This window comes from Orbicella franksi, chromosome 9 (assembly GCF_964199315.1).
Source record: "Orbicella franksi chromosome 9, jaOrbFran1.1, whole genome shotgun sequence".
Lineage (NCBI taxonomy): Eukaryota > Metazoa > Cnidaria > Anthozoa > Scleractinia > Merulinidae > Orbicella > Orbicella franksi.
In genome coordinates this window covers 10,006,633-10,031,998 of record NC_138153.1, presented here as the reverse complement: position 1 = coordinate 10,031,998, position 25,366 = coordinate 10,006,633, and the positions used below count along the sequence as shown (strand labels likewise).

The following is a 25,366-nucleotide window of genomic DNA, read 5'->3' as shown; positions in this document are numbered from 1 at the left end:
ACATTAAATAGTACAATAAACAAGAATTAGGCGTCTGACGTCAAATCAAAGATCAGCGGCTTGTGATGGCCTCACTTACTGTAGTATCAGTGATTTTATGTCCACTTTGCATTCCCGTTTATGATCAAGATTAAGAAGACTTGATGTTGTTCTGTCCATTTGTTTTAAACAGGACAGCCACTTCCACAACAGCTAACCACAAATGCACTGGATATTACAACAACCTCAGATACCACAACATCCCCAGATATCATGAGATCCCCGGATACCACAACAAGTCCAGATGCCACAACAACTTCAGGCACCGTAACCTTCCCAGGTACAAAGGTAGTCCTACTTACCACAACATCCCGAAATGTCACAACAGCATCAGATACCACAACCGTTGCAGGTACCCCGGTATCGTCTGATACCACATCAGTTCCAGATGCCACAACAACCTCAGGAACCATAACCGCCCCAGCTGGTACCAGGGTAGTCCCACGTACTACAACATCCCCAAATGTCTCAATAATCTCAGATACCACAACCATTACAAGTAGTACTGAGACCTCGGATACCACACCGGGTCTAGATATCACAACCACCTCAGGCACCACAATCATACCAAGTACCACGAAAGTCCAAGTTACCCCAACATCCCCAAATGTCACAACAGCCTCAGATACCACAACCGCTTCAGGTATCCCGGTATCCTCTGATACCACATCAGCTCCAGATACCACAACACCTTCAAGCACCATAACCATGCCAAGTACCACGAAAGTCCAAGTTACCCCAACATCCCCAAATGTCACAACAACCTCAGATACCACAACCGTTACAGGTACCCCGGTATCCTCTGATACCACATCAGCTCCAGATACCACAACACCTTCAAGCACCATAACCATGCCAAGTACCACGGAAGTCCAAGTTACCCCAACATCCCCAAATGTCACAACAGCCTCAGATACCACAACCGTTACAGGTACCCCGGTATCCTCTGATACCACATCAGCTCCAGATACCACGACGCCTTCAAGCACCATAACCATGCCAAATACCACGAAAGTCCAAGTTACCCCAACATTCCTAAATGTCACAACAGCCTCAGATACCACAACCGTTACAGGTACCCCGGTATCCTCTGATACCACATCAGCTCCAGATACTACGACACCTTCAAGCACTATAACCATGCCAAGTACCACGGAAGTCCAAGTTACCCCAACATCCCCAAATGTCACAACAGCCTCAGATACCAAAACCGTTACAGGTACCCCGTTCTCCTCAGAAAGCACAACAAAAATCCTTAGTACTACAACAAACGCAGATATCAAAGAAACTTCAGATGCCTCAACAATACCAGATATGACGACCGTTCCGAGCACTTTAGCATCCTCAGAGCCCACAACAATCCAACATTCTACAACTAGCTCTGAGATCACAGCTAATTTAGATGTTACAGGATCTCCAGAGATCACAATAACCCCAGATGTCACAGCAATGGCAGACATAACATCTCCAGAGATCACAGCAATCCCAGAGTTCTCAACAATCCCAGGTACAGTTACCGCTCCTGAGATAACAGTACCTCCACTGTTTACAACAAATTCAGGTACTACTTATGGCATCCCAGGTGCTACAGCAGCCCCAGAAACCACAACAAACGTAGAACCTACAGCAGCCCCAGAAACTACAATATCTTCAGATACCACACCAATCTCAGATGCTGCGGACACCTCAGACACTACAACATCTTCAGATATCACACCAGTGTCAGATGCTACGGAAACCCCAGCCACTACATCTTCAAATACCACACCAGTCTCAGATTCTACGGAAACCCCAGACACTACAATATCTTCAGATACCACACCAGTTTCAGATGCTACGGAAACCCCAGGCACTACATCTTCATATACCACATCAGTATCAGGTGCTACGGAAATCTCAGTCACTACAACATCTGCACATACCGCACCAGTCTCAGATTCTACGGAAACCCCAGACACTACAATATCTTCAGATACCACACCAGTTTCCGATGCTACGGACACCTCAGACACTACAACATCTTCAGATACCACACCGGTGTCACATGCTACGGAAACCTCAGTCACTACAACATCTTCAGATACCACACCAGTGTCAGACGCTACGGAAACCTCAGTCACTACAACATCTTCAGATACCACACCAGTGTCAGATGGTACGGAAACCTCAGTCACTACAACATCTTCAGATACTACACCAGTGTCAGGTGGTACGGATACCTCAGACACTACAATAACTTCAGATACCACACCAGTCTCAGATGGTACGGAAACCTCAGACTCTACAACATTTTCAGATGCCACACCAGCGTCAGACGCTACGGAAACCTCAGTCACTACAACATCTTCAGATACCACACCAGTCTCAGATTCTACGGAAACCTCAGACACTACAATAACTTCAGATACCACACCAGTCTCAGATTCTACGGAAACCTCAGACACTACAACATCTTCAGATTCCACACCAGTCTTAGATTCTACGGAAACCTCAGACACTACAATATCTTCAGATTCCACACCAGTCTCAGATTCTACGGAAGCCCCAGGCACTACACCATCTTCAGTCGCCAAACCAGTCTCAGATGCTGCGGAAACCCCAGACACTACAACATCTTCAGAAGCCACACCAGTCTTAGATGCTTCAGAAACCCCAGACACTACATCTTCCTATACCGCACCAGTGGCATATGCTGAAGAAACCCTAGATGCCACAACAGCTCCAGATGTTACAGTAACCCCAGATATCACAACATCTCCAGATGCCATGACAAACGCCGGAGTCTACGCAAGGAGGGATGTTGAAACAAAAATGTCTCAAGGTTTGAAATTAAAATAAGTAACTTAACCTTTTCCCCCAGCGAGGAACTAAACCTTTTATACTCTTCACATTATCAAAACAATGGTGCGCAGCCATAAAAGTGATAGCTTCAAAACCCATAATTTAGGAGTGGTTGTTTCCATGTTAACCAAAAGAAAAATTGAAAGAAATGTATAGTATCCTTGTAATTTAAAGGGTTAAATAAACAGCCCTTCTGAGTTTAAAGAAAAACGAAAAGAAGACATCACGTCTACGTCTACTTCTAAGTCTCGCTTGATTAAAATTACATTTAAAGTGTGTAGAATATCTGAAGCTATGAAAAGTGGCGAGTAAGTTTGCCATGTCGTTGTCACGTTGGAAAACGTTTTTGCGTTTTACACTGAATGTAAAGTCAAAGACACCTCAATGTCGAGTAGTCAGTATAACGCGCCAACTTTACGTCATCATTTTATGTTACTCTGAACCGCACATCTTATCGTTATTTGCTATTTTATGTATCTGAGTCAGCCTGTTAATTAACGTTTTGTTACATCAATCATTTTTGCCTTGAATCACGTTTTTTTACCACGTATTTTATAGTCCCTAAACCACCTGGAACGCAAACCTACATAAGAAAGAAAATGGTGAGAGAAGGATTGGAAAAGGTTATTAAATGCGTAGCAACAGCATCTCATAAACCCGATGTAAACTGGTACAGAAAAGGCAAGAAGCTTGACACGACAAAATGTACGCATCCAAACGACGTCTCTTGTCAGGACATCGTTTACGAGGTTTATGAAGAACGGAAGCCTCAAGCGTTACGGTCTACTCGAGCTCGCACTATTCAGGTGCTTAAAATACGAAGCGCATTGTACCCCAGAGATCAAGGAACGTTTGAGTGCATAGCAACAAATGGCCATGCACTTCCTGCTAAGTTAATTGTCGACCTGGATGTCCAAGGTATTTAGAACGATGTGAAAGCTGTAAAAGTCTAACTAAAAACAAACACTGATAGCCGCTGGAGGTCACACATATCATTTTAATTTCAGGTCAAACAATCCATCTCAAATTTGAAACAACTTAATATACCTATAAAATCTTTTCTATTTGAGCTCAGTTTGCTCTAGTCGTGGCATAGCAAATTTAAACCTTTGACGAATTATTAAGGCCCTCACGGACCCGAAAGTGACAGTCCTGATTTTACCCCTTAGTGAACTTTACCATCGGAAGCGCAAATCATTTTCTTTCCTGTAAGGCCCGAACTAATCTTATAATACCATTTGGTTTGCCACAATAAAGCTCCACCCAGACTGATTAAAAAGCAAGATGAGATAATAAGTGGAAACGGCAAGAACTCCAAGGTGGAATGCGTCCTGGAAAAGGGCAACCCTCTACCAACTTTCAAGTGGGAATACCAAAATATGGTTTGCCCGGATTTTGATACGAGGAACTGTCAACCAGTTGAAACTCATTGGATGTCCGTTCCTGAGAGTGCGATAATGACACCTAAGCAAACACCGACAAATGGGAGTATCGTCAAAGTTCAAAGTGTTCAGGGAGTTGTACGCTACCGTTGCCAAGTGTTCAATAAATTGGGAAGTGATTCTCATGTCATCAAATTCGTCCGTCGTGGTAAGAAGATGCTACGTGTTTTAACAATTGATATTTTTAGACTCGGTGGAAATTTCCGGGACATTTTTTTCTCTCCCTCGTTCGGCGTGGCACGAAGGTGCTGTGTGTATTAACAATTAAGATCTTTTGGTTCGGTGGAAGTTACTCGTATATTTTTTGCTCTTCCAAGTTGTGACAATTTGCTTGTTACGTCGCTTTTATGCGTGAAAACAAGAAGAATGTTATTTTGGACTTTCATGTCTTATTCTAAACTGTGCTTTACTCCATACAGAACCTCTGGCGTTTGTGAAACAACCACAAAATGTTTTAAAAGGATACATAGGCCAGAAGCTGGTGATAAACTGTTCCACCAATGACGAAGATGCTTTGGTGTCCCTCCGGCACAAACGTCACCCATTTGAAGCCTTCACCGAACGCAAACCCAAAGCAAACAAACTTTGGAAAAAACGACAAGTGTTCTTACTTCTGAATCTCGATTTAAGAGATGCTGGAATATACTCGTGTGAAGCAAGCAATGGTGCTAATGAGACCATTAGATGGCCAGCTGGTACAGGATATTTAATGCTCAGTCGAGGTAAGGTGATAACCATATTTATTTTGATAATCCAAAGGCGTTCCATTCAGTGCATCTTAGTAAATTAAATAGTCTGCATTTGTGTTCATGGAGAAGAAATTAATTATCAGTTACTGTAGACTGCCAGGTTATAGAAATTGGAAGCATAACTTGAGCCAATTCCAACTAATTCCCGAACTCGTTGGAAATGTGAGGTATATTTGTAATGTGGTCTCAAACGTTGTCCGTGCAAATGCTGACAAGGTGAATGCAAAGAAGCGAAGGCGATTTGTAAGAAATAAACTTCTCATGAATATGTCTCTTTCAAAATATATTGGTTTCCTTTGGAGCAACCTTCAAACAAAGCGTCGTTTGTTTGTTTGTTGGTGGGAGGCATGGTAGCCTCATGGTTGGTGCGCTCGACTCCAGATCGAGCGATCCAGGGACATTGTGTTTCGTTTTTGGCCAAGACACTTTACTCTCAAGTAGAATAGAAACTATTTCAGCCAGGAAAGCCTTAGACACAATGATAGAAAGACATAAATAGCTTACAAGTGGCTTTAATTTCGACAAGCGTCTCTGAAATGAAAGAAAAACTTCGAGTCCCGAGCAGGATGCGAACCCGCGTCTCCTCGACTAGTATGCGAGGAGACGCGGGCTCGAATTCTGCTCGGGACTCGAAGTTTTTCTTTCATTTCAGAGACCCGTGTCGAAAGCCGCTTGTAAGTAATTTAGGTCTTTCTATCATCGCTTTGCTCTCACAGTACCTCAATCACCTAGGTGTGTAAGTGGGTAGAGGAAAATTTAATGCCGGGGGTAACCTTGCGATCGACTAGCATCCCATCCAGAGGGAGTGGAAATACTCCTAGTCTTTTCATGCCACAGAAATCGCGATCGGAGAAAGGCGCCGGCCTGATCGGCCACTCTGCTCGTATGCAAACTGTACCTTGTTTGTTTGTTTGATTGTCTTTCTTCTAAGCTAACACTCTATTTTTTCAGAACCTCTCGCCTTCCTTAAACCACCACCGATTATTTTACGAGGATACGTGGGCCAGAACGTAGAGATAGATTGTTCCACCAATGATGAGGACGCTAAGGTTTCCCTTTTACACAAAAATCACCCGCTTGTTGCCTTCAAGAAACGACAGCTCGATGAAAATAAACTTTCAAGGCGAGGGCAAGTGTTTACACTGCTGAATGTGGATCTAAGTGATGCTGGAATTTATGCCTGTGAGGCAAGTAATCAAGCAAGTCGCATGATAAGGTGGCCATCCGGTACAGGATATTTGATTCTTTTTCGAGGTAAGGTAATGCATGTATTCAAGTTAAATATTCGGTTGCAATGATCATCCAGCCATGCACGAGCTCAAGCCACGCGACTTTAGCCACCTTAAACGGCCGATCGGAATACGTTTACCCTTACGAAAGATTTTCAAGACGTATTCAAAACAGTCTAGGAGACGAACGTCTCAAAAGTAGACCATTGTAATCGTCTTTACGGCTACGTGGGGTTACAAGCCAAACTTGCTGGACGGAATTTTCGTTCATTTTACGTTTGATCTTGGCTTATTCGCCTAAGCAATTAAATTTAAAATCGATGGAAATAATCATGGTTGTTTTAATTAATTCACTTTGGCCGTAACCCATATCTCGCCTTTTTTCAATGTAGTTGAATTACCACGTCACTTTGTCTTAATACCGACGACACCAATCATTGTACGGCAAGGACAAGAAGCAAAAGTGACATGTGAGTCAGAGGGTGTGTCAATAACGAAGCTAAAATGGAAAAGACAGGCAACGAAAGGGGATGTGTCCGTCCCAGACAGCATGGTCACTGTTGATAAAGACAGGTCCAACAATCGCGTCAGGGCCACCTTAACAATCACAAACGCTCAACCACAAGACGGTGGTGTGTACAAATGCGTGCTGATGGTTTTTGACAAGACTGATTACAAGCAGACTACATTACTCGTCAAAGGTATTTTAAACAGACCATAGACTTCAGTCTTACTTCAGGACAGCTATACACATCATTATCGTTATCAGACATTATTATCATTATCATTATCACTATCATTCTCATTCTCATTCTCATTCTCATTCTCATTATCAATAACATTATCATTATCATTATCATTATCATTATAGTTATCGTTATCGTTATCGTTATACAAATATGCAGCGCAAATTAACGTGTCAAGCATTATAAGAAACCTCGCAGATATCTTTCTTCCCATGAGGTGTAGCACTGCATTATAATTACAATTTCGTCCTTACTTGTAGATGACTGAATGCTTCCAAAGTTTATGGCAACCAAAGTCGATCAGGGGTAAATGAACTGTCACTTGTGTTTATGGGGTTTCATTGGACTCGCACTAGCAACGGTTCCTGGGCTATCGAAGTTCATCTGTGTCAATCAGTTTTCACTTTCTAATAAATAAAAAATACTGCTTATATATTTTTTTGTTTTTCCTTTTAACAGAGCCTCTAGCATTCTTTATGCAACCGAAGACGGTCTTGCTAGGATACCTCGGCCAGAATTTAGAAATAAATTGTTCCACCAATGATGAGAATGCTACAGTGTCCCTTCTGCACAAACGACACCCACTTGGAGCCTTCACCAAAAGAAAACCTGAAGCGAAAAAACTTTTGATCCAGGGGAAGGTTTTTACACTGCTGAATCTTGATCTGAGAGATGGTGGAATGTATTCCTGTGAGGCAAAGGATCAAGCAAATAATCGCATTCGGTGGCCACTTGGTGCAGGTTATTTGATTTTCAGTCAAGGTAAGCTGATAAACAAAATAAGCTGCAAAGTGTAAGGCATGTTTTTTCTGACAATGTTCGCCAGTTGTGGATGGAAGATTCCACAATTTCCAGCCATTTTCATTTTACCCCAGTATACGTTTTGAAGGCGCGGTGGCCTCATGGTTAGTGCGCTCGTCTTCGGATCGAGCGGTCCGGGTTCGAGTCCTGGCCGGGGACATTTTGTTGCCTGTTCTTGGGCAAAACACTTAACTCTCTCCGTGCCTCTCTCCACCCAGGTGTATAAATGGGTACCGGCGAACTTAATGCTGGGGGTAACACTGCGATGGACTAGCATCCCATCCAGGGGGAGGGGGGGGGGGGTAGAAATACTCCTAGTCGCTTCATACTACAGAAACCGGGATAAGCTCCGGCCTAGTGGGCCACTTGGCTCGTATGCAGACCGAGAAAACGAGGTTAATCACTCAAAAAGTTAAGAACACTTGGCGATAAATCACGAAACATTTTGGCAATAAAAACAGCTTTGAATTTTGCTGGGCCGTAGAGTAGAATACGACCCGCTAAATTAACCAATCGCAGCTCGCGTAGTAACTGAGAGATATAATAACGTTTTTTACTACTATTACATTTCTTATTTAGTTATTTATTTATCTATTTATTTGTTTTGTGTTTTTAGTGTAAGTGAGTCTAGTAAACATGATTGTGACTGTAATTGTCAATGTCAATTGTCAAGTAAAGCTGATGTCATGAACTTTTACATAGAGTCAGATATTTTTATAAGGTGGTAGTTCATTCGGCCGAATAACGCATTGTCTAAGTACCTCTTGTTGTAAAATAACTGTTCAGTTTCTTCATCCGAGCGGGCTACTAACTAACTGAAACGCGGCTAAGCTGAGGTCAGTAGGTCTCAATCTCTGTATGTAGGTCTCAATACATTCTTTCAAGTTACTTTTTCTTTAAAGTAAGGGTAAACGAAATTATAATAGTTGGTGCAGTGTAGTCGTTAACATAAACATAGTTTTGAAGAGGTCGGTTTTTGGTCATTTAAAACGCTGTCACTGTCCTGCAGAGTCGAGTGAAAAGGTCTCGTTTGATTATTTGTGGCTAATGGTGCTAAGTCACTGATTCTTGGATTTCGTTGCGATGTCTAGGTGGCTTTTAGTATCTTAGATGGAGTCTAAATAAAGTCCAAGTTTGTTGGTTTTGCGAAGGTCGTTTCGAGTCGTTTATAAGTCGTCTGTAAGGTGCAGGTTGTTGGCATCCCGAGTTCAGAGAAATCTTCTTTTTAAATCACTATTTGAGTGCAATGTTCTCGGGCAGATCATTTCTAAAAACTATACAAAAAATAACCCTGTTTTGTTATTAATTTGCAGTTAAGCTACCTGATTACTTTGTGCTGAAACCAGAGAAGCCAGTCATTGTACTGAAAGGTCAAGCCGTAAACGTCACATGCGAATCGGAAGGCGTCTCAGTAACTAAGCTGCAATGGAAAAAGCAAACCGACTCAGGAGATGTGTCTGTCCCAGAGGACATCGTTACTATTGCTAAAGACAGGTCCACCAACCGAGTCAGAGCCATCCTCAGGATCACAAATGCTCAAGTTGAAGACGGCGGAGTCTACAAATGTGTTCTGAGAGTGTTTGAAAAGACAGGTTATAGGTTCACCAGGATCGTGGTTGACAGTAATTGACCAGAGCTAAAACAGCTTTTTCATCCAATCAATAGCAAGTTCGGACTTTCAAGGCTACAGAATCAGAGTCGGCGGAGCGTCTTCATTACTATATGACTTTCTGAGAAAAAAGTGATTTTGAAGTCAAAATACCCCACTTTCTCGTGCACTGATAAGATGGGGTAGGAATTTGCTTGTATATGTAAGGGTAGGTTTAGTTTTCTTTCCCAGCTAATTCTAAATCAACACGACACAAAAACAGAAAAATAAAATCCTGGTTTATTCATGTTACAGTACAAAGGGCAACAGACCGACTAAAAAAAAGTTTGCCATTTGCCGTAAACGTCATTCTTTATCTCTCTAAGTTAGTTCTGAGATTATTTGGTAGGGGAATTTAAGCTGTTTTGGGAATTTTGTTACGCTGGTTCCTATTAATCGCTGGCTCTCACTGGTACATCAACTTGTAGCTATCTCTTCATCTACTTATTTTCTTGGGATTCCCTAGTTCTCAAGTCATTTTGGGCTATTGCAGTTATCAGTAGTTTGACGTACAAACTATTCGAATCGAAGGGTCTTTGTATTGAGCCTTTGCCTTGTATGCTTTGCTTACAGTTAAGAAAAGAATATGTGATTGCAGGCTTGACTGCTATAACAACGCTTCTCATTTTCATACACATTGCAGCAATTATATGAAATTCTTTGACTAATTCTTCACCAGTCCAACAATATAAGACACTTAAATAAAGTTTGCATTCATCATGAACTATACTCATGTACTTGTCAGTCTATGTGCACATGATTACAGCGCCCCTTGACACGTCGAGAGTTTTCTGCCCGTTGACTTGTTTTAAACAGCACAGGCCGTTTGTTTTTTGTAAAGATACAAAGTATCATTTACTGCGTAGTACCTGACGTGACACCGACGGAGAAAAACAAGAAGAACAAAACAAAAGAGAAATGATACGAAATGAACTGGTGTTCAGTTGTTTTGCATATCAGAAATTAGGTGGTCAATTTGCAAAAGGAGGCCATAAGGGACGACGGACAATTTTTTTTTGAGGGGTGGGGAAAGGTTGGGCAATTCCCACCCCCCCTCCCCCCACCAAAAAACAAAACAAAACAAACAAAACAAAACAAAACAAAACAAAACAAAAAAAGAAAAAACAAAACAAAACAAAACAAAACAAAAACAAAACGAAACAAAACAAAACAAAAATCCTTCACAGAAAAAGGGGTGTCTCTAAACCGAAGACCTCTAAAACGAGGACCCTAAGACCCTAAGAACCTAAAAACTCTAAAACGAAGATCCCCTAATTTTCTAAGCATTTTTTACCTTTAGTGAAGTTTTGCTCCTTTTTCATCCGGCCACTTTTGTTCATATTGGTGTCGATGTTTTATCCGCCATCTTGAGCTGAGTAACCAGACTCCCACACTTGGCTGGAGTTAGTTTACCTGCCGATTTGCTTCCTTTTGTCAATCATATGGAGGAAGAGAGCGTGCGCGCTTTGCCTTTTTTACCCGGCACAGTTTGGCAAGTGAATTGCTCGTCGATTTCGGGATCTGTGTTAAATTCATATTGGTCTTCATGCTTTTTTCACGGCTGATAGGTTATGACAACATTTTACAATGCAAAGACTCCTACGTTGTTCTTGCCATATATTATTTCAATATCATCATTTCAAACGTTGGACTTCAAAAAATTGTGTTAGATGTACGTTCCGGGAAATTATTGATAAAATATGACGTAATCACAGAAAAGACGAGAAAGTGGTCGCATCATGTGAAATAAAGAATGTTACCTTGTATTGTACTATGTTTTAGGTATAAGTTCATAGAAGATCAGAAAGTATGTATACTTGGAAAATTCCTGGAAAGAGATCAACGAACCTATGTCAGTTCCGACTAGTTTAATACATTTCGGCCTTTCGCTTTCTTCAGATAAAAAGCTATGAACAAGATAGAAAGATTTGCGAAGTCGGACTAGTTGAAACACATTTATTTGCTACTCCGAGTTTCATGCTTCTCGCTAAGCAATCAGTGTAAAAGTAGTTTACCAATGGACGCCGAAGCCTCCCAGGTATGCAATGTTTCCATGTAAATCTGTAGATAGACGTAAATGACGGGACTCTTGACTGTTTCCTCGATTTAATACTGAATAATACTTCATAATGAATAGAACTAAACATTTTTTTGCAGACTATTTTGAACGCTGACAGAATTACTTTACCGTTTAAAAGTTTTTAGAAAGGTTCTCCCAAAATAAGCTGGCTTTGAGTATATAACAAAATATCTGGCCCCAGATGTTCAAAGGCTGGATAACGCTATCCACCGGGTCAATCGCTATCCAGTGGATAAGTGTTAACAAACCAAACCACGCTATCCACCTTTCGAACAACCCGGGCCTGCATTTTAGGGCCAAATGGAGGTTTCATACTGCGAGCGCCACTTCCGGCCAAAGTACTAGTGTGAGAGCTTGGTTGCTCAGCTCAAGATGGCGGTTAAAATCTTCACGCGGTTTGTTGTTGTTGTTATTGCGTTATTGGCCGGATAAAGAAGGAGCAAAACTTCACTAAAGGTAAAAAATGCTTAGAAAATTAGGGGGTCTTCGTTTTAGAGTTTTTGGGGTCTTAGGGTCTTAGGGTCTTAGGGTCTTAGGGTCTTAGGGTCTTAGGGTCTTAGGGTCTTAGGGTCTTCGTTTTAGAGACACCTCAGCAAAAGCTGCTTTTAAAAATCGTGCAAGAGAAGATATGACATGACATTCACTTCAGCCGCTTATACTCTTAAGGAAAGAAAAGACACAGAGGTTCGAATAAAAGCAATAACTCCAACTCAAAGTGAATGTCGACCGCAGCTGATCAAATTTCATGTAAATAGTTACTGTACTGAAAATGTTTTTGCCTTCATATTTGGCGAACAATTATATGTAAGTCCATAAAAAACAGTATTATAACATAACTAAAGCAAAGCGCGCGCTCTGATTGGTTAATTTAGCGTCTACTCTTTGCCCATGGGTATACGGTGCTGACGTGTGTGCCAATGTTTACAAAGCAAATCTTTTGACAGACATTGTTTCCAAAGTAATGGCCGACGTCCTTCTCCCAGAAATGCGAAACTGTCTTCACAGTTGTGTGAAGATGAGACTTTATCGAGTTACTGGTGTGCAGTCGGTTGTCATGAATGAATTTTCGCGCGCTTGTTTTCTCTTGTCATGTAAGACTACACGAACATTTTTTTGTGATGTAGCTCAATAAAAGGACTTCTGTTGTTCCAATGTCTCAATGTTATGTTATAAAACAAATGGTAAACGCCATAGCGTGCACTATTGAGTTATGGATGCACTTGGGAGGTTTGCTAAGAACTCAAGAAGCTAGAGTCGCACGAGGCGATAGCCTCGTGCGACTCTTACGCTTCTTTCGTGCTTAGCAACCTCACGCGTGCATCCATAACACAATAGTACACGCTATGGGGTTTACCATTTGTTAAATAAAATATAACTCGATCAATATTTTCCCAACACGGTCTCAGACTAGTTCAGCTACACAATTTCCCTCTTCTCTTAAATTTAAAAAAAAATGTTCCAATAAAAGTACACAATTGGCAACTTTTAATGAAGCATTAAAGCTTTCCGGCCGTCTTGATGAGGATCGTTAAAAGCAAGAACCAATACGGCACTAATTAGAAAATGCGCTAAGCGTAGCATACAGTCCCAAAGCTTAATTGCAAGAGGTGCAGATTATGACAATTGTTTGTCATTGACACACTTCTGGATCAAAACGTGTAAAATATGAAGTATCACCAATTTTAGCCACGAAATAAGGTTACAAATTAATATGTAATAAAGGGAAATGAATCGGTGGAATCGCGGGCCCAATTGGATTTGTGGTCACTTAAAAAACGTGATTCTAATATTTTTCTTGTCCGTCAAAAAGTGAGAAACGTAAAAGATCTCTCATTAAACTGCACATATAAAATCAGTCTCAGTCGCTTCAATGTGTACTATATTTCCAGGTAAGCTCAATAACGTGTGTTTGTGGCGAGACTCGCTCACATCTGCGGCAAGGGTTCGATGTAGAACACTTTAACATTTCTTTTAGTGCCTTGGAAAAATTTGTGCTGGATGCAAAGAGAATAACTGGATTAATTGCTGTACCTAAAGATGGAAAAATGTAGAAAAACAATCCTGCAAATAGTAGGCATGAGTCTTTGGTATACACTGGTGGAAAAGCCAGTTTCAATAGCAGAAAGACACACAGTGGAGTCCAGCAGATGAAAAATACAGTCACAATCGATATGAAGACTTTCATGACAGTCAGATTCTGTTGACGATTTCTAATTGTGGTTCTTTCCTGTACTTCGTCCGCTGTCGGTCTTGACCGCTTCAAACATTTCATGATTTTACAGTAAAGTACAACTATTGTAGTCAGCGGCACACAGTAGAAGAGTACAAATCCAACGGAAAAGAATATGGAGAGTTCCTCCTCACCCCATGAAAATCTGCAAAATATCTGTTGACCCTGATGAACGATTTTTGAAAAGGGTATATACGGGATACCAAGCAATAGTGAAATAATCCACGTCAATGTTAATAAAACAGCTCGCAATCGTTTTGTGAGGCTCTTCACCTGAAAGGGATGCGCAATGGCGATGAATCTTTCCACAACAATCCACACAAGGCTCACTGTTGAGACAGCCTGAGAAACAGCCCTGGAATAGAGTCCTAGTTTGCACACTACTGTAGCCATTGGTTCGCCGATCAACTGTTTCCTTGAGAGCATCCCTTCAGTAGCGTACAGCGGCCAGATGGTCAAGGCGGAGAATAAGTCAGAAACTGCCATGTTGACGATGAAGTAGTTTGGGCACGTTCGTAGAGTGGCGTTCATAAGAAAAGCTATTGTTACTAGAATGTTGCCGACAAACGCCGAAATACTAACAAAGGAAATAACGGCTGTGAGCGTTGTTGAAACGATTTGGGAACACATTGATCGATCCAATAATGTGTTGAAACTTGAGTTGTTCATATTTGTTACGTCAGATGCGCGATCAGAAACGTGATGTTCGTCCTATTTGAAATGAACAAGGAGATGGCCAAGCTTGAAGATTTGCTCACCAGCTGCCACTGACGTCATAGTGGGTAAACAGTGCAAACAAATAGGATTATAGCTGCTTCTCTAAAAATTAATTCTCTTTTTCATAAACTCAAGTTGCCTATACTGTTAATTAATAAATAGCCACAGCAAAAGTGCACCTCATTTCAAAATTAAAAGAAAAAAACGCGCATTGAGTGAAGAGTGAAGGATTAGTTGTAAATGCAGCATATATTATATAAATAAAACATCAAATTTTGCCTGCCGTAACCAGGCATCGCACACTGATTTGCGAATTATCAAGTCAGGTAATCATAAATCGAAAAAAAGAAAAAAACCTTTGAAGGACGTTTCTTAATTTTGATCGAAGCTCAAAATTTTTTGGTTCGAAACGCGTTTAACGTAGATATTTAGCATTTTTGTACAATCTCATGTCATCTCTTTGTTGAACACCGGCAGACAGTGCCTGTTGTGCAAAGGAAAATGCTGACCTGGTGACAACTCAAAACACCCGTTTAAGTTGTGATGGCGTGCCTTTGAAAACTCCAGACAAGCCGCACGTACCCAGGTGGAAGTACATGTAAGCAAGTAGTTCTCAGGCTGACGAAGTTGCGGAGCAATAGTTCGATGTAATTAAAAGAGCAATCGGGCGAAAGCGGAGAGAAGCTGATCTTTATTTTTCACATTTCGTCTTTCCGCTAAATAGCTGAGATAGGAAATATTGTGTGTGCACGTACAAATTTAATTTAACCTCTAGCTAATGACGAGATTGTTAATTAAATTTTTTAGACATGACATAGGACAACGGAAGCAGCCTTGATAAAAGCATTTCAACTGAGTCTGCATAATAACGAAGCACTCTGATCAACTGCTTACTGACGGACTGAGCACATAACCATGCTTCTTAGTATCTCCTGAGGTGACAATATTTTACATATACGTAATCTACACGTTAATTTTTGTGACGTTATACAGGACAATAGAAGCAACATTAATGAACTGCGCTTTCACTGAGTCTGCATAATAACGAAGTCCGCTACTCCCTGGATCAACCGCTAACTGACGCACTTAGTCTGTTCTAGGGTGACCAATTCTACATATAGGTTATCTTCATACATATTATACGCCATTACAAACAGTGTTTACAATGTACAAACATCTCATGATTGTGTTTGAACACTGTAGAATGTTGTGAGCTGTGTAACCGGTCCTCCAGTAGTTTTCCAGTAGTTCAGTTGGATGTAACACGTTGTCAGTCGCTTAAATTAAAATAGAGTTGCGTTCTCGGGTTTTGGCTGGTTTATTGGCTCTAGAATATTACACTGGCGACGAGGATGGGACAAAACCATGGCATTGATCGGGAAAATCGAGGAATACAACAAGAACGACAGCTGGATTGAGTACACCGAACGGCTCGAGCAGTATTTCGCGGCGAATGAGATTACGGACAACAACAAGAAACGGGCGGTTCTGCTCAGTGTGTGTGGAGCGAAAACTTACAAACTCATCAGGGATTTGGTTAATCCAAGGAAGTCTACCGACAAGTCGTTCGTAGAGCTGGTTAATTTGGTAAAGAATCACTTGAATCCTAGACCATCATCTATCGTGTATCGCTTCAAGTTTAACAGCCGTTTTCGTCAGCAGGGAGAAGCAATACAACAGTATGTCGCCGAACTGAGGAATTTATCGGAGCACTGCGACTTTGGCGACCAACTGGAGAAAATGCTGCGTGATCGACTGGTTTGCGGATTGAACGACGAACGGATACAGCGGAGATTGCTTGCTGAAAGTCAACTAGAGTTCAAGAAGGCGATGGAATTAGCCACCGCGATGGAAATTGCCGACGGGAATACACGTGATCTGATTGCTGGAAATCTGAGCGAGAAACTCGAAGAATCCCAAGTTAACCGCGTGACCCAAGACCCACCGAAACAGCCACCAAGGGATCCGAAAAGTTCGACAAAAGAATGTTATCGTTGTGGAGGACAATTCCACGATCCTGATAAGTGCAGGTATAAAGACGAAGAGTGCTACAAATGCCGTAAGAAGGGTCACAAGGCAAGCCAATGTCTCGGTAAGCGTAAACCGGAGTTTCGAAAGAGCGGCAAATTTGGAAATACACATCACCTGGAGGCAACAGACGAGTCGGGTGAGGAAGAATGCGAAGAATACACGATGTTTCACATAAACGCCGCGGAAAGAGAACCGTTTCGAGTCGAGCTACAGCTAAACGGAGTTCAGACGAGCATGGAAGTGGACACTGGCGCCGCTGCTACGATCATCAACGAAGAAACCTATAAGAGAATTATTGCAGGGAATCTGGTGAAGAACCGAAAGCAATTGGAAACTGTTAAAGTGAAGCTCCGAACGTACACAGGTTAATTAGTCAAGGTCATAGGAACTTTGAATGTTATTGTGAAGTATGAGAAACAACGTATCAAGAAAAGCGGGTCCATTTCGCTAACAAAAGGCTTTGTTTTACAGCCCAAAATTAACCTAATATGGCCATTTTTGAACAATGGCGGCGGCAGCTTGAAAATGCTCAAGGGACTTTCAAAATTTCTCGAGCGGGAAATTTGAACGATCGTAAAAACCGAAGTAACTACAAATTCCCCCGAGGGGAGGGATTACGGGTACAATTTGTTGTGTGTAAATTGTTACGCTGGGGTGGCTGGTAGGGGTTACCATTGCGGCCATCGATGATATCACCATTGTTGTTTGGTTTCACTGTTGGAAATTTAGTGTGGCTTCAAACTGGAAAAAGAATTATTCCCCCCTTTCATCCCCCTTAAATTTTCTGATTGGAATGTACAACAGCTACACGATGAAGGAGATGCTGTAATATATTTGCGGAACTTCGAAGAAAGCTGCCAGGTTATTAAGATTAAATCAGTTATAATATGCTTTTAGTTTAGAATTAGTTTATTTTTCGGTATAAGCTGGTATAGGAAGTGTGCTGTCCCCTTAAGCTGTTTATTTTCATACTGGACCAAAATTCAGTCATGCTCAACAAGCAACAAATTTGTCGATTGTTTCACTTTGCTGCATTATTCTCTCACCCAAAAGATTTCATGTTAGCACCTGCTTTGATTATGGAAACACTGCAAAGCCGGAGCTAGACCAGATCGACATTTTAAGCCACTCGAGGACGTTTTTCAAATGCCCCGCTCTTTATATTTGACTTAATTGGCCGTGTCAGGGGTAACTTGATTTAAATATTAACAACTCTTATGTTCAGCAGACCGTTATAACTTACGACGTATAATGAACTTGTCTGAATGATTCGCCCCTTTCGGCAAAGAATAAAAAGTTTAATCGCTGACAGACCTCCGGGTGTTATTCACGTAACAATTCCAAGACGGATAAACGGATAAAATGTTTATAGAGTGTTTTCACTGTGAAGCAATTAAAAAATAAATCGAAAATCATTCAGTGGATTAAGTAAAAAAATTGCGATAGTATAGAAGATAAATAAAGAAGACACTTCTCCAAGTTTAAGGTTTGTGCGTTGTCCCAAACTTCTGATATTCGTCGAAATGTTTCGCACAAGTTTACAGAGCTCAGTACGGAGCCGCCATATTGGTGTCTTCTTCGTGGAACACCAGTATGGCGGCCGTAAACTGTGTCAACATCTGGAACTTGCTTTGGTTATCTAGGCGACTGACTACCTGTACTGAACGGACAAACATTTACATAAACACTTTTCCTAGTTCTTTAACTCCTCAAATGGCTAAAAAATCACGAGATAAGTATATATTTTTCGACAAACGTGAAAACAACTTGTTTACTTTGATCTTCAAAATTTAAATTCTCTTTGCACGCGCCATCATTACGTCAACAGCTCGTGCTAGCTCTGTGTTTTCATCAAGTTATAGAAACACGATTTTTACTGCGCCTTTCAATAACACGTTGTTTTGTATGTATTTGAACATTCTGAAACGAACAAACGAAACGCATGTCCGAAAATTTTACTTTCCGCGTAATGAGAAATAAGCTCCGTCACTTAATTTGGCTGATTAAACTAAAACCGCGTGCCGTTAAGTATCAGAGTCCTGGCTTCCCTTGATAAGCCGCACATAACGTACCCAGGCCATGGTTTTTCCTGACACGCCGCAACGTACGTATCAGGAACATGGCACTCTCCGACACGTCACCTTTCTTGACACATCACGTTCTGATCTCGGACTCGCCGAGTGTCGAGGAATTTCACGGCCACGTAAATTCCACGAAATTACTCATTTCACGCGGTGAAAACTACCGAGCGAAAAACAACTCTTAGCACTGTTCACGCTTTTTCTTTAGTGAGGCACACAGAGAGGCATAGGAGCTTGAAAAATAGAAGGCACAAAAAAACTGGATGCGTGTTTACAGAAGTGTGCGAAGTAAGCTTAATGTTGAACTTGTTGTGAATGATCATGTCCGCTTTCCACAAGCAACGAAAAAAAATCCGAAGAAAATCTACGATCACTTGGTAATATTTTGCTTGCACTAATGATAACTGAGTTGCGTAAACTTTTGCTCTTTCGGAGGCCGCTGTTTTTTTCACTTTTTAATTAGGTAAAAACAAAACCGTTAATCGACTTTTAGAAATCGCACTTGTTTCTTTTCTTTTGACTTACGCCGCCTGCTTTGGACGCGACAAACAAAGAAACGAAGCGTCGTGCACAGTGACCGCTTTTTCTCTTGCCTGATATTATCACAACGATAAAATAAGTCAAAAAATTTATGAAGGCCAAATTTATTAACACATAGAAATATATTACATCAATCACTCCTCCTCAACTTCCGTTCTTGTCCCGGCCGTTTAAGTTTAAGTTTAAGTTTAATAATACTTTGTCATGCTAGTACAAGTAAATAAATCATTTTATCTTTTGCCAAGTTAAAGCCATATAAAAGCGAACATTGCCAATCAAACTTGTAAGCTAATGCTTATTCCAAACGTCGTGCTACTGCAGTGACGAACTCAAATGAATTTGGCCCAGTAGTGGTATGACAACTTAAGAACGGCAGTGGTTTCAAACGTCGAATTTAATTCAGTCGCCGAAGATGGGACGAAGTTTGCCTTGCTGAAGACCATTTTAAATGATAGAAAGCAACGGCAGCTGGTAACAGGCTACGAATTCAGTTCGGCCCTACAAGAGCACGTCGTTTGAAGCCAAGTCGCGACACGGCAAGGCCTGCTGTGCTAAGTAATTCAGCTCGCCGAACTGAATGATTTCAAACGTCACACACACACTTTATTATTTTCAAATTATATTGTACAAAAAAGGACATGCCCGCAACTAGCAAAGGCTAATCTAGGCGGGCCATGCCTTAATAGCCGATTACAAAAATATACGTTGTGCAACTGTCGTGCTTAAGTCAAATTAAGTTCTTGAATTTAGTTCGGCACGGCAGTGGTACGACGTTTGGAATAGGCCTAAAGCTCTTACGTTATTCAGGGTGAGAGTCTGGCCGATACCCATACAGCCGGTCAAGTGTCCCTTTGGGCTCCCCCGGTGGAAATTGATCTTGTGATAACAAAAATTACACTCCTCACTCCTCTAAGGTAGTTAATTTGTCATGCCGACAATTTTTCCGATGATCACAAGTTTTCTCGCTAAGCTTCGGAAAAGAACTCGGCGCTTCTAATAACAAAAGGACTATTGTTTAGGTTTAACAAAAGGGCTATTGTTTATGTTAAATCACCAAAACGGACCCACTACAATGGACCATTTCTTGATACGAAGAAGTGGAACTGCAAACACTCGTGGTGGAAGGATCTGGGCCTAACTTACTGGGAAGGGACTGGTTGAGAGTTCTGACCCTCAACTGGAAGGAGTTGTTCAAAATGCAAGTTGTCAACAACAACCAAGAGTCTTCACTTGAAAAATTGGTTGACCGGTACTCAGAAGTGTTTAGAGAAGGACTTGGGACCTTCAAGGGCCCAATGGCGAAAATTCATGTGGAATCAGAGGCACAACCAAAATTCTTGAAGGCGAGACCAGTGCCATATGCTATGACAGGGAAGACTGAGGCTGAACTCAAGAGGCTACAAGATGAGGGAACGATTGAACCGGCTCAGTTCTCGGAATGGGCTGCTCCCATTGTACGTATTCTGAAACCAGACGACTCAATTCGCATCTGCGGAGACTACAAAACAACTGTCAATCGAGTGTCAAAACTGGACAGTTATCCTATCCCGAAGGTTGAAGACCTCCTGGCGACACTAGGACGAGGTGAAAAATTCACGAAGTTGGACATGAGTCAAGCCTACCAGCAGCTTCTTCTGGATGATGAATCTAAATAGTACACCACCATTAACACACGCAAGGGGTTGTTCCTGTACAACCGCCTACCCTACAGGATATCGTCAGCACCAGGAATATTTCAGCGGAACATGGAGAATCTACTGCAGAACATTCCTTATGTAATCGTCCGGGTGGATGATATCTTAGTGTCCGGAGCCTGCGATGAAGATCACTTAAACAACCTGGAAGAAGTCTTGAAACGACTAGCAAGTGCTGGCTTACGACTTCGGAAAAACAAGTGTGTCTTCATGGAACCTCAAGTAACCTACCTGGGTCACAAGGTCAGCAAAGAAGGTATTCAACCATCGGATGACAAGGTCGAAGCGATCACCAATGCACCAGCGCCCAAGAATGTGTCGGAACTCAAATCGTACCTAGGCATGATTAACTACTACCAGAAATTCCTGCCTAACCTGTCGAGCGTGTTGGCTCCATTGCATATTTACTACGTTAAGAGATCCGCTGGCATTGGGGTAAAGAGCAGATGCAGGCTTTCCAGAAGTCTAAGGATTTCCTGAAGTCCTCTAGACTCCTTGTCCATTATGATAGTCAGAAGAAGTTAACCTTGGCATGCGATGCATCACAATATGGCTTGGGAGCTGTTCTCTCGCATCGAATGGATGATGACTCAGAACATCTAATCGCATATGCTTCCAGGACACTGTCCAATGCAGAAAGAAATTATTCCAATCTTGAGAGAGAAGCACTTTCCCTGGTATTCGGTGTGAAGAAATTTCACCAGTACATTTGCGGCAGTTATTTTAGTTTAGTGACTGATCACAAACCATTGGAATCATTGTTCAATGAGAAGAAGGCCACAGCGCCTATGGCAGCAGCTAGAATTCAGCGTTGGGCCTTGACTCTAGCTGCATACAACTACTCCATCGAGTAAAAACCAGGACCAGAACATGCCAATGCTGATGCCCTCGCCGACTACCCTTGCCGGTTAGTCCTTCAACTACACCTTTGCCTGCAGAAACTGTGTTTGTAATGGAACTCCTCAATTCAACACCAGTGAGTGTGAATGAGATCAGAACCGGCACCAGATGTGATCCAATACTGTCACAAGTAATCAAGTTAGTTCAGCATGGTTGGCCTAATCACAACTCAGATGAAGCATTGAAGCCCTACTTCACTAGGAAAGATGAATTAAGTGTTCAAGATGGATGTCTGCTGTGGGGCAATCGAGTAGTGGTCCCCCCTAAGGAAAGAGCAAGAGTGGTAGAAGAGTTACACGAGACACACCCTGGAATTTGTCGTGTGAAGGTGTTGGCGAGAAGTTTATGTGTGGTGGCCAAAAATGGATGCAGACTTAGAGCAGAAGGTTCACCAGTGCAGTCCCTGCCAGGAAAACAGGAAGTCACCGCCAGAAGCCCCTCTACATCCCTGGGAATGGCCTCATAAGCCCTGGGTTCGACTCCACCTGGACTATGCGGGTCCGTTCCTTGGAAAAATGTTTCTCATTGTGATGGATGCCCACTCCAAGTGGATGGAGGCGTTTCCAGTGAATACTTCAACTTCAAGTGCTACCACTGAGAAATTGAGAATCGCTTTCGCGACACACGGCCTACCGGAAATTGTCGTCACACGAATTCTCTCCAAATCAAGATTAATACAACTATTTATTTCATCAACGTCACTACCAGCAAAAGTAATACTAGTGTCATCGGCGTACATCCTTGGTTGGGAATGCTGGAGGCAATTAGGCAAATCATTTATATACAATAGAAATAAAAGGGGCCCAAGAATCGTTCCCTGTGGAACACCACAGCGAAGGAACATTTTGGACGATTTATTCCCGTTTACAAGACACGTTTGGGTTCGGTTTTTTAAATAAGAAGAGAACCATTGGTTTGTGGAACCCTGAATACCATAAGCTTGTAATTTTGAGAGAAGAATAGAGTGATCCACAGTATCGAAAGCCTTCTTAAGATCTAAAAATACAACGGCATTAATAAAGCCACGATCGATGTTTAAAGACCAATTATCAGTCGCTTCAATCAATGCAGTAACTGTAGAATGAAGCGAGCGAAAGCCGGATTGGTGTCTACTGAGAAGATTATTTTCATTTAGGTAATGATACAACTGATCATAAATAATTCGCTCGAAAACCTTGGCCACAACCGGGATAATCGAGATCGGTCGATAATTAGAAGGATCACTCCTACTTCCTGCTTTCTTAAAAAGAGGCGTGATTCTTGCATTTTTCCATTCATCAGGAAAAATACCAGTATCGATCAATTGATTGAATATCAGAGCGAGTGACCAGGAGATTAAATCCGGACATTCTTTTAGAAGTCTTGCTGACACAGAATCGAGACCTGTAGCCTTTCTCTTGCATAATTTATTTAGGTGGGACAAAACGTGCGATTGAGTCACACGCTGGAAACTAAAACAATTGCTGGTTTGGTAAATATATTCATCGAAAGAGGTGCCGACTTCCTCTATATCCCTGGACAGTTCGGGACCGATTTCTGCGAAAAATTTATTAAAGCCCTCTACGATTTCGGTCGAATTCGTTATTCTCGTTCCATTGAGCTCAAGCTCGTTAATTGCAGCTTTATCCGATTTGCGGCGTGTCACCTCATTGATAGTTTCCCATGTCTTGCGCGAATTTCCATTGTAAGCTTCAAAAGTTTCATAATAATAGGACTTTTTTACATTCTTGATCTCATTGTTCACTTCACTACGCAACTTCTTAAAATTATTCCAATCGAATAAAATTATTAACAAATTATTCCAAAACAGAACGGGATCCGTCACAGCAGAACAGCACCCTACCACCCAGCGTCTAACGGACTGGCTGAAAGAGCGGTACAAACATTCAAGGAGGGAATGAAGAAGATGAGTGGAGGAAGTGTGGAGACACGAGTTTCAGAATTTCTAGCTCGTTACAGAATCACCCCGCAGACTTCAACAGGAGTGTCCCCTGCAGAATTACTTCTAGGAAGGAAACCCAGATCAAGACTAGACCTGGTCTACCCGGAAATCGGAAGGAAAGTGCGACAAAGCTAAGCTTCTCAGAAACAGACACATGACTGGCACGCTAAGGAACGCACCATGCAGGAAGGGGAAGCAGTTTACGCAAGCAACTTCCGAAGAGGACCAAGGCGGTTACCTGGAATCTTGAAAGAGTCAACGGGTCCAACTTACTTCGCAGTTCAGCTAGAAGATGGCCGACTCTTGAGACGTCATCAAGACCACCTTATACAGCGATCCTGCGTTCCCCAAGCGCCTATTGCTGATCAAGAGGTTCCAGCAGACCCAATTCCAGCATCGCCGGCAGCTGAACAGCCAGAATTGCAGTGGGAAGAAACCCCAAGGGAGCCAGCTGTTCCTGTGCAATCAACTACCCAAGGCATTCCAGAGAAGTGTTACCCTACTAGGAGCAGACACGCCCCTCGATACTTGGCTGATTTTGTTACTAAGTGACTTTTTAGGTTATTAGGACAGAGACACTTAAGAACTGCGGCTAAGTTTTGTCGTTGATTTATTGTACTAGTTTTCATGGCTTAGTGGGGGAGTGTAGAATGTTGTGAGCTGTGTAACCGCTCCTCCAGTAGTTTTCCAGTAGTTCAGTTGGATGAAACACGTTGTCAGTCGCTTGAATTAAAATAGAGTTGAGTTGGCTGGTTTATTGGCTCTAGAATATTACAAACAGTCCACGTGACCTCTTCGGCAGGGAGAGTCGTTTACAGACCTTCGCGTTTTGTTTCTTTCTCATTCCTTTCAGAGTGGATGTCACACTACTTTTAATTTCTACAAATACAATTTCATTATTTATACCACGCCATAGATAATAGAGCCAATCAGAATACAGGAAAGCCCTTGTATATTCGACGGTATATACATACGACCTTCCCATAAAGCACCGCGCGTATGTCGTATTGATTGTGTTGGCCACTGTATTTTCTATGGCATGGTATAAGATAGTTATGCAATGTTCTCTCGTGGTATATCATGAAATATCCCACTTGTCAGGAGTATGTTCTCGATATACACACTAGCCTGTCATGGTATACTACTCAATTCAGAATTTCGCAACCTCTGAAAATCGCAGTATGGACTGAGAAGCCGAAATGTTCGCGGCTAGGGGGACCCCATGAGTAGCCGAAATGTTCACACCTAGGAGAAGCCAGTTGGCTACCGTAAGCACAGGGACGCCCGGGGCGCTTATTTCAAATTTAGTAGAAGACGGGGGTGCTTACTCGAAGGGGGCGCTTAATCGAGGAGGGTGGTGGGGGGGGGGGGGGAGGGAGCGTTTATTTAATTTTTTCCAAATCATGGCATGACATGATCATTTTTTAATACATCATCTGCGCGTAAACAACAACATAAGCTGTTTATCGACCTAAAAAGCTGATCCTAAACTTTAAATCGCGGCACCGTTAGTACTCGTAGTTTTTTCCAAACTTAACGTGTTCACAAACTGAAACAATGCACAAATCTAATACTACACGACGAAAAACTGTACATCCTTTGTTGTCTCATTACTCGTCCACAAAATGGGGGGAGGGGAGGGGGGCGCTTATTTTG

General features: G+C 41.9%; 4 protein-coding genes across 4 annotated transcripts in view; 3 read left to right on the top strand and 1 right to left on the bottom strand.

Annotated features, from left to right (window-relative positions):
• Positions 1-25,366, top strand: part of LOC145498382 (uncharacterized) — a 397,197-nt gene that overhangs the window by 216,696 nt on the left and 155,135 nt on the right. The window lies entirely within an intron of this gene.
• Positions 253-9,998, top strand: LOC145498451 (uncharacterized). Its single transcript, XM_081478383.1, has 8 exons — positions 253-2,872; positions 3,439-3,798; positions 4,138-4,470; positions 4,742-5,044; positions 6,023-6,325; positions 6,693-7,001; positions 7,506-7,808; positions 9,161-9,998. Exons 1-8 carry the CDS (start codon positions 253-255, stop codon positions 9,475-9,477), a joined length of 4,848 nt encoding a protein of 1,615 aa, XP_081334509.1. The 3' UTR covers positions 9,478-9,998.
• On the bottom strand, positions 12,956-14,474 carry LOC145497450 (QRFP-like peptide receptor). Its single transcript, XM_081477254.1, has one exon. It carries the CDS (start codon positions 14,472-14,474, stop codon positions 13,443-13,445), a length of 1,032 nt encoding a protein of 343 aa, XP_081333380.1. The 3' UTR covers positions 12,956-13,442.
• LOC145498388 (uncharacterized) lies at positions 15,670-20,343 on the top strand. Its single transcript, XM_081478317.1, has 2 exons — positions 15,670-16,974; positions 20,270-20,343. The coding sequence occupies exon 1, from the start codon at positions 15,888-15,890 to the stop codon at positions 16,920-16,922; it is 1,035 nt and encodes a 344-aa protein (XP_081334443.1). The 5' UTR covers positions 15,670-15,887; the 3' UTR covers positions 16,923-16,974; positions 20,270-20,343.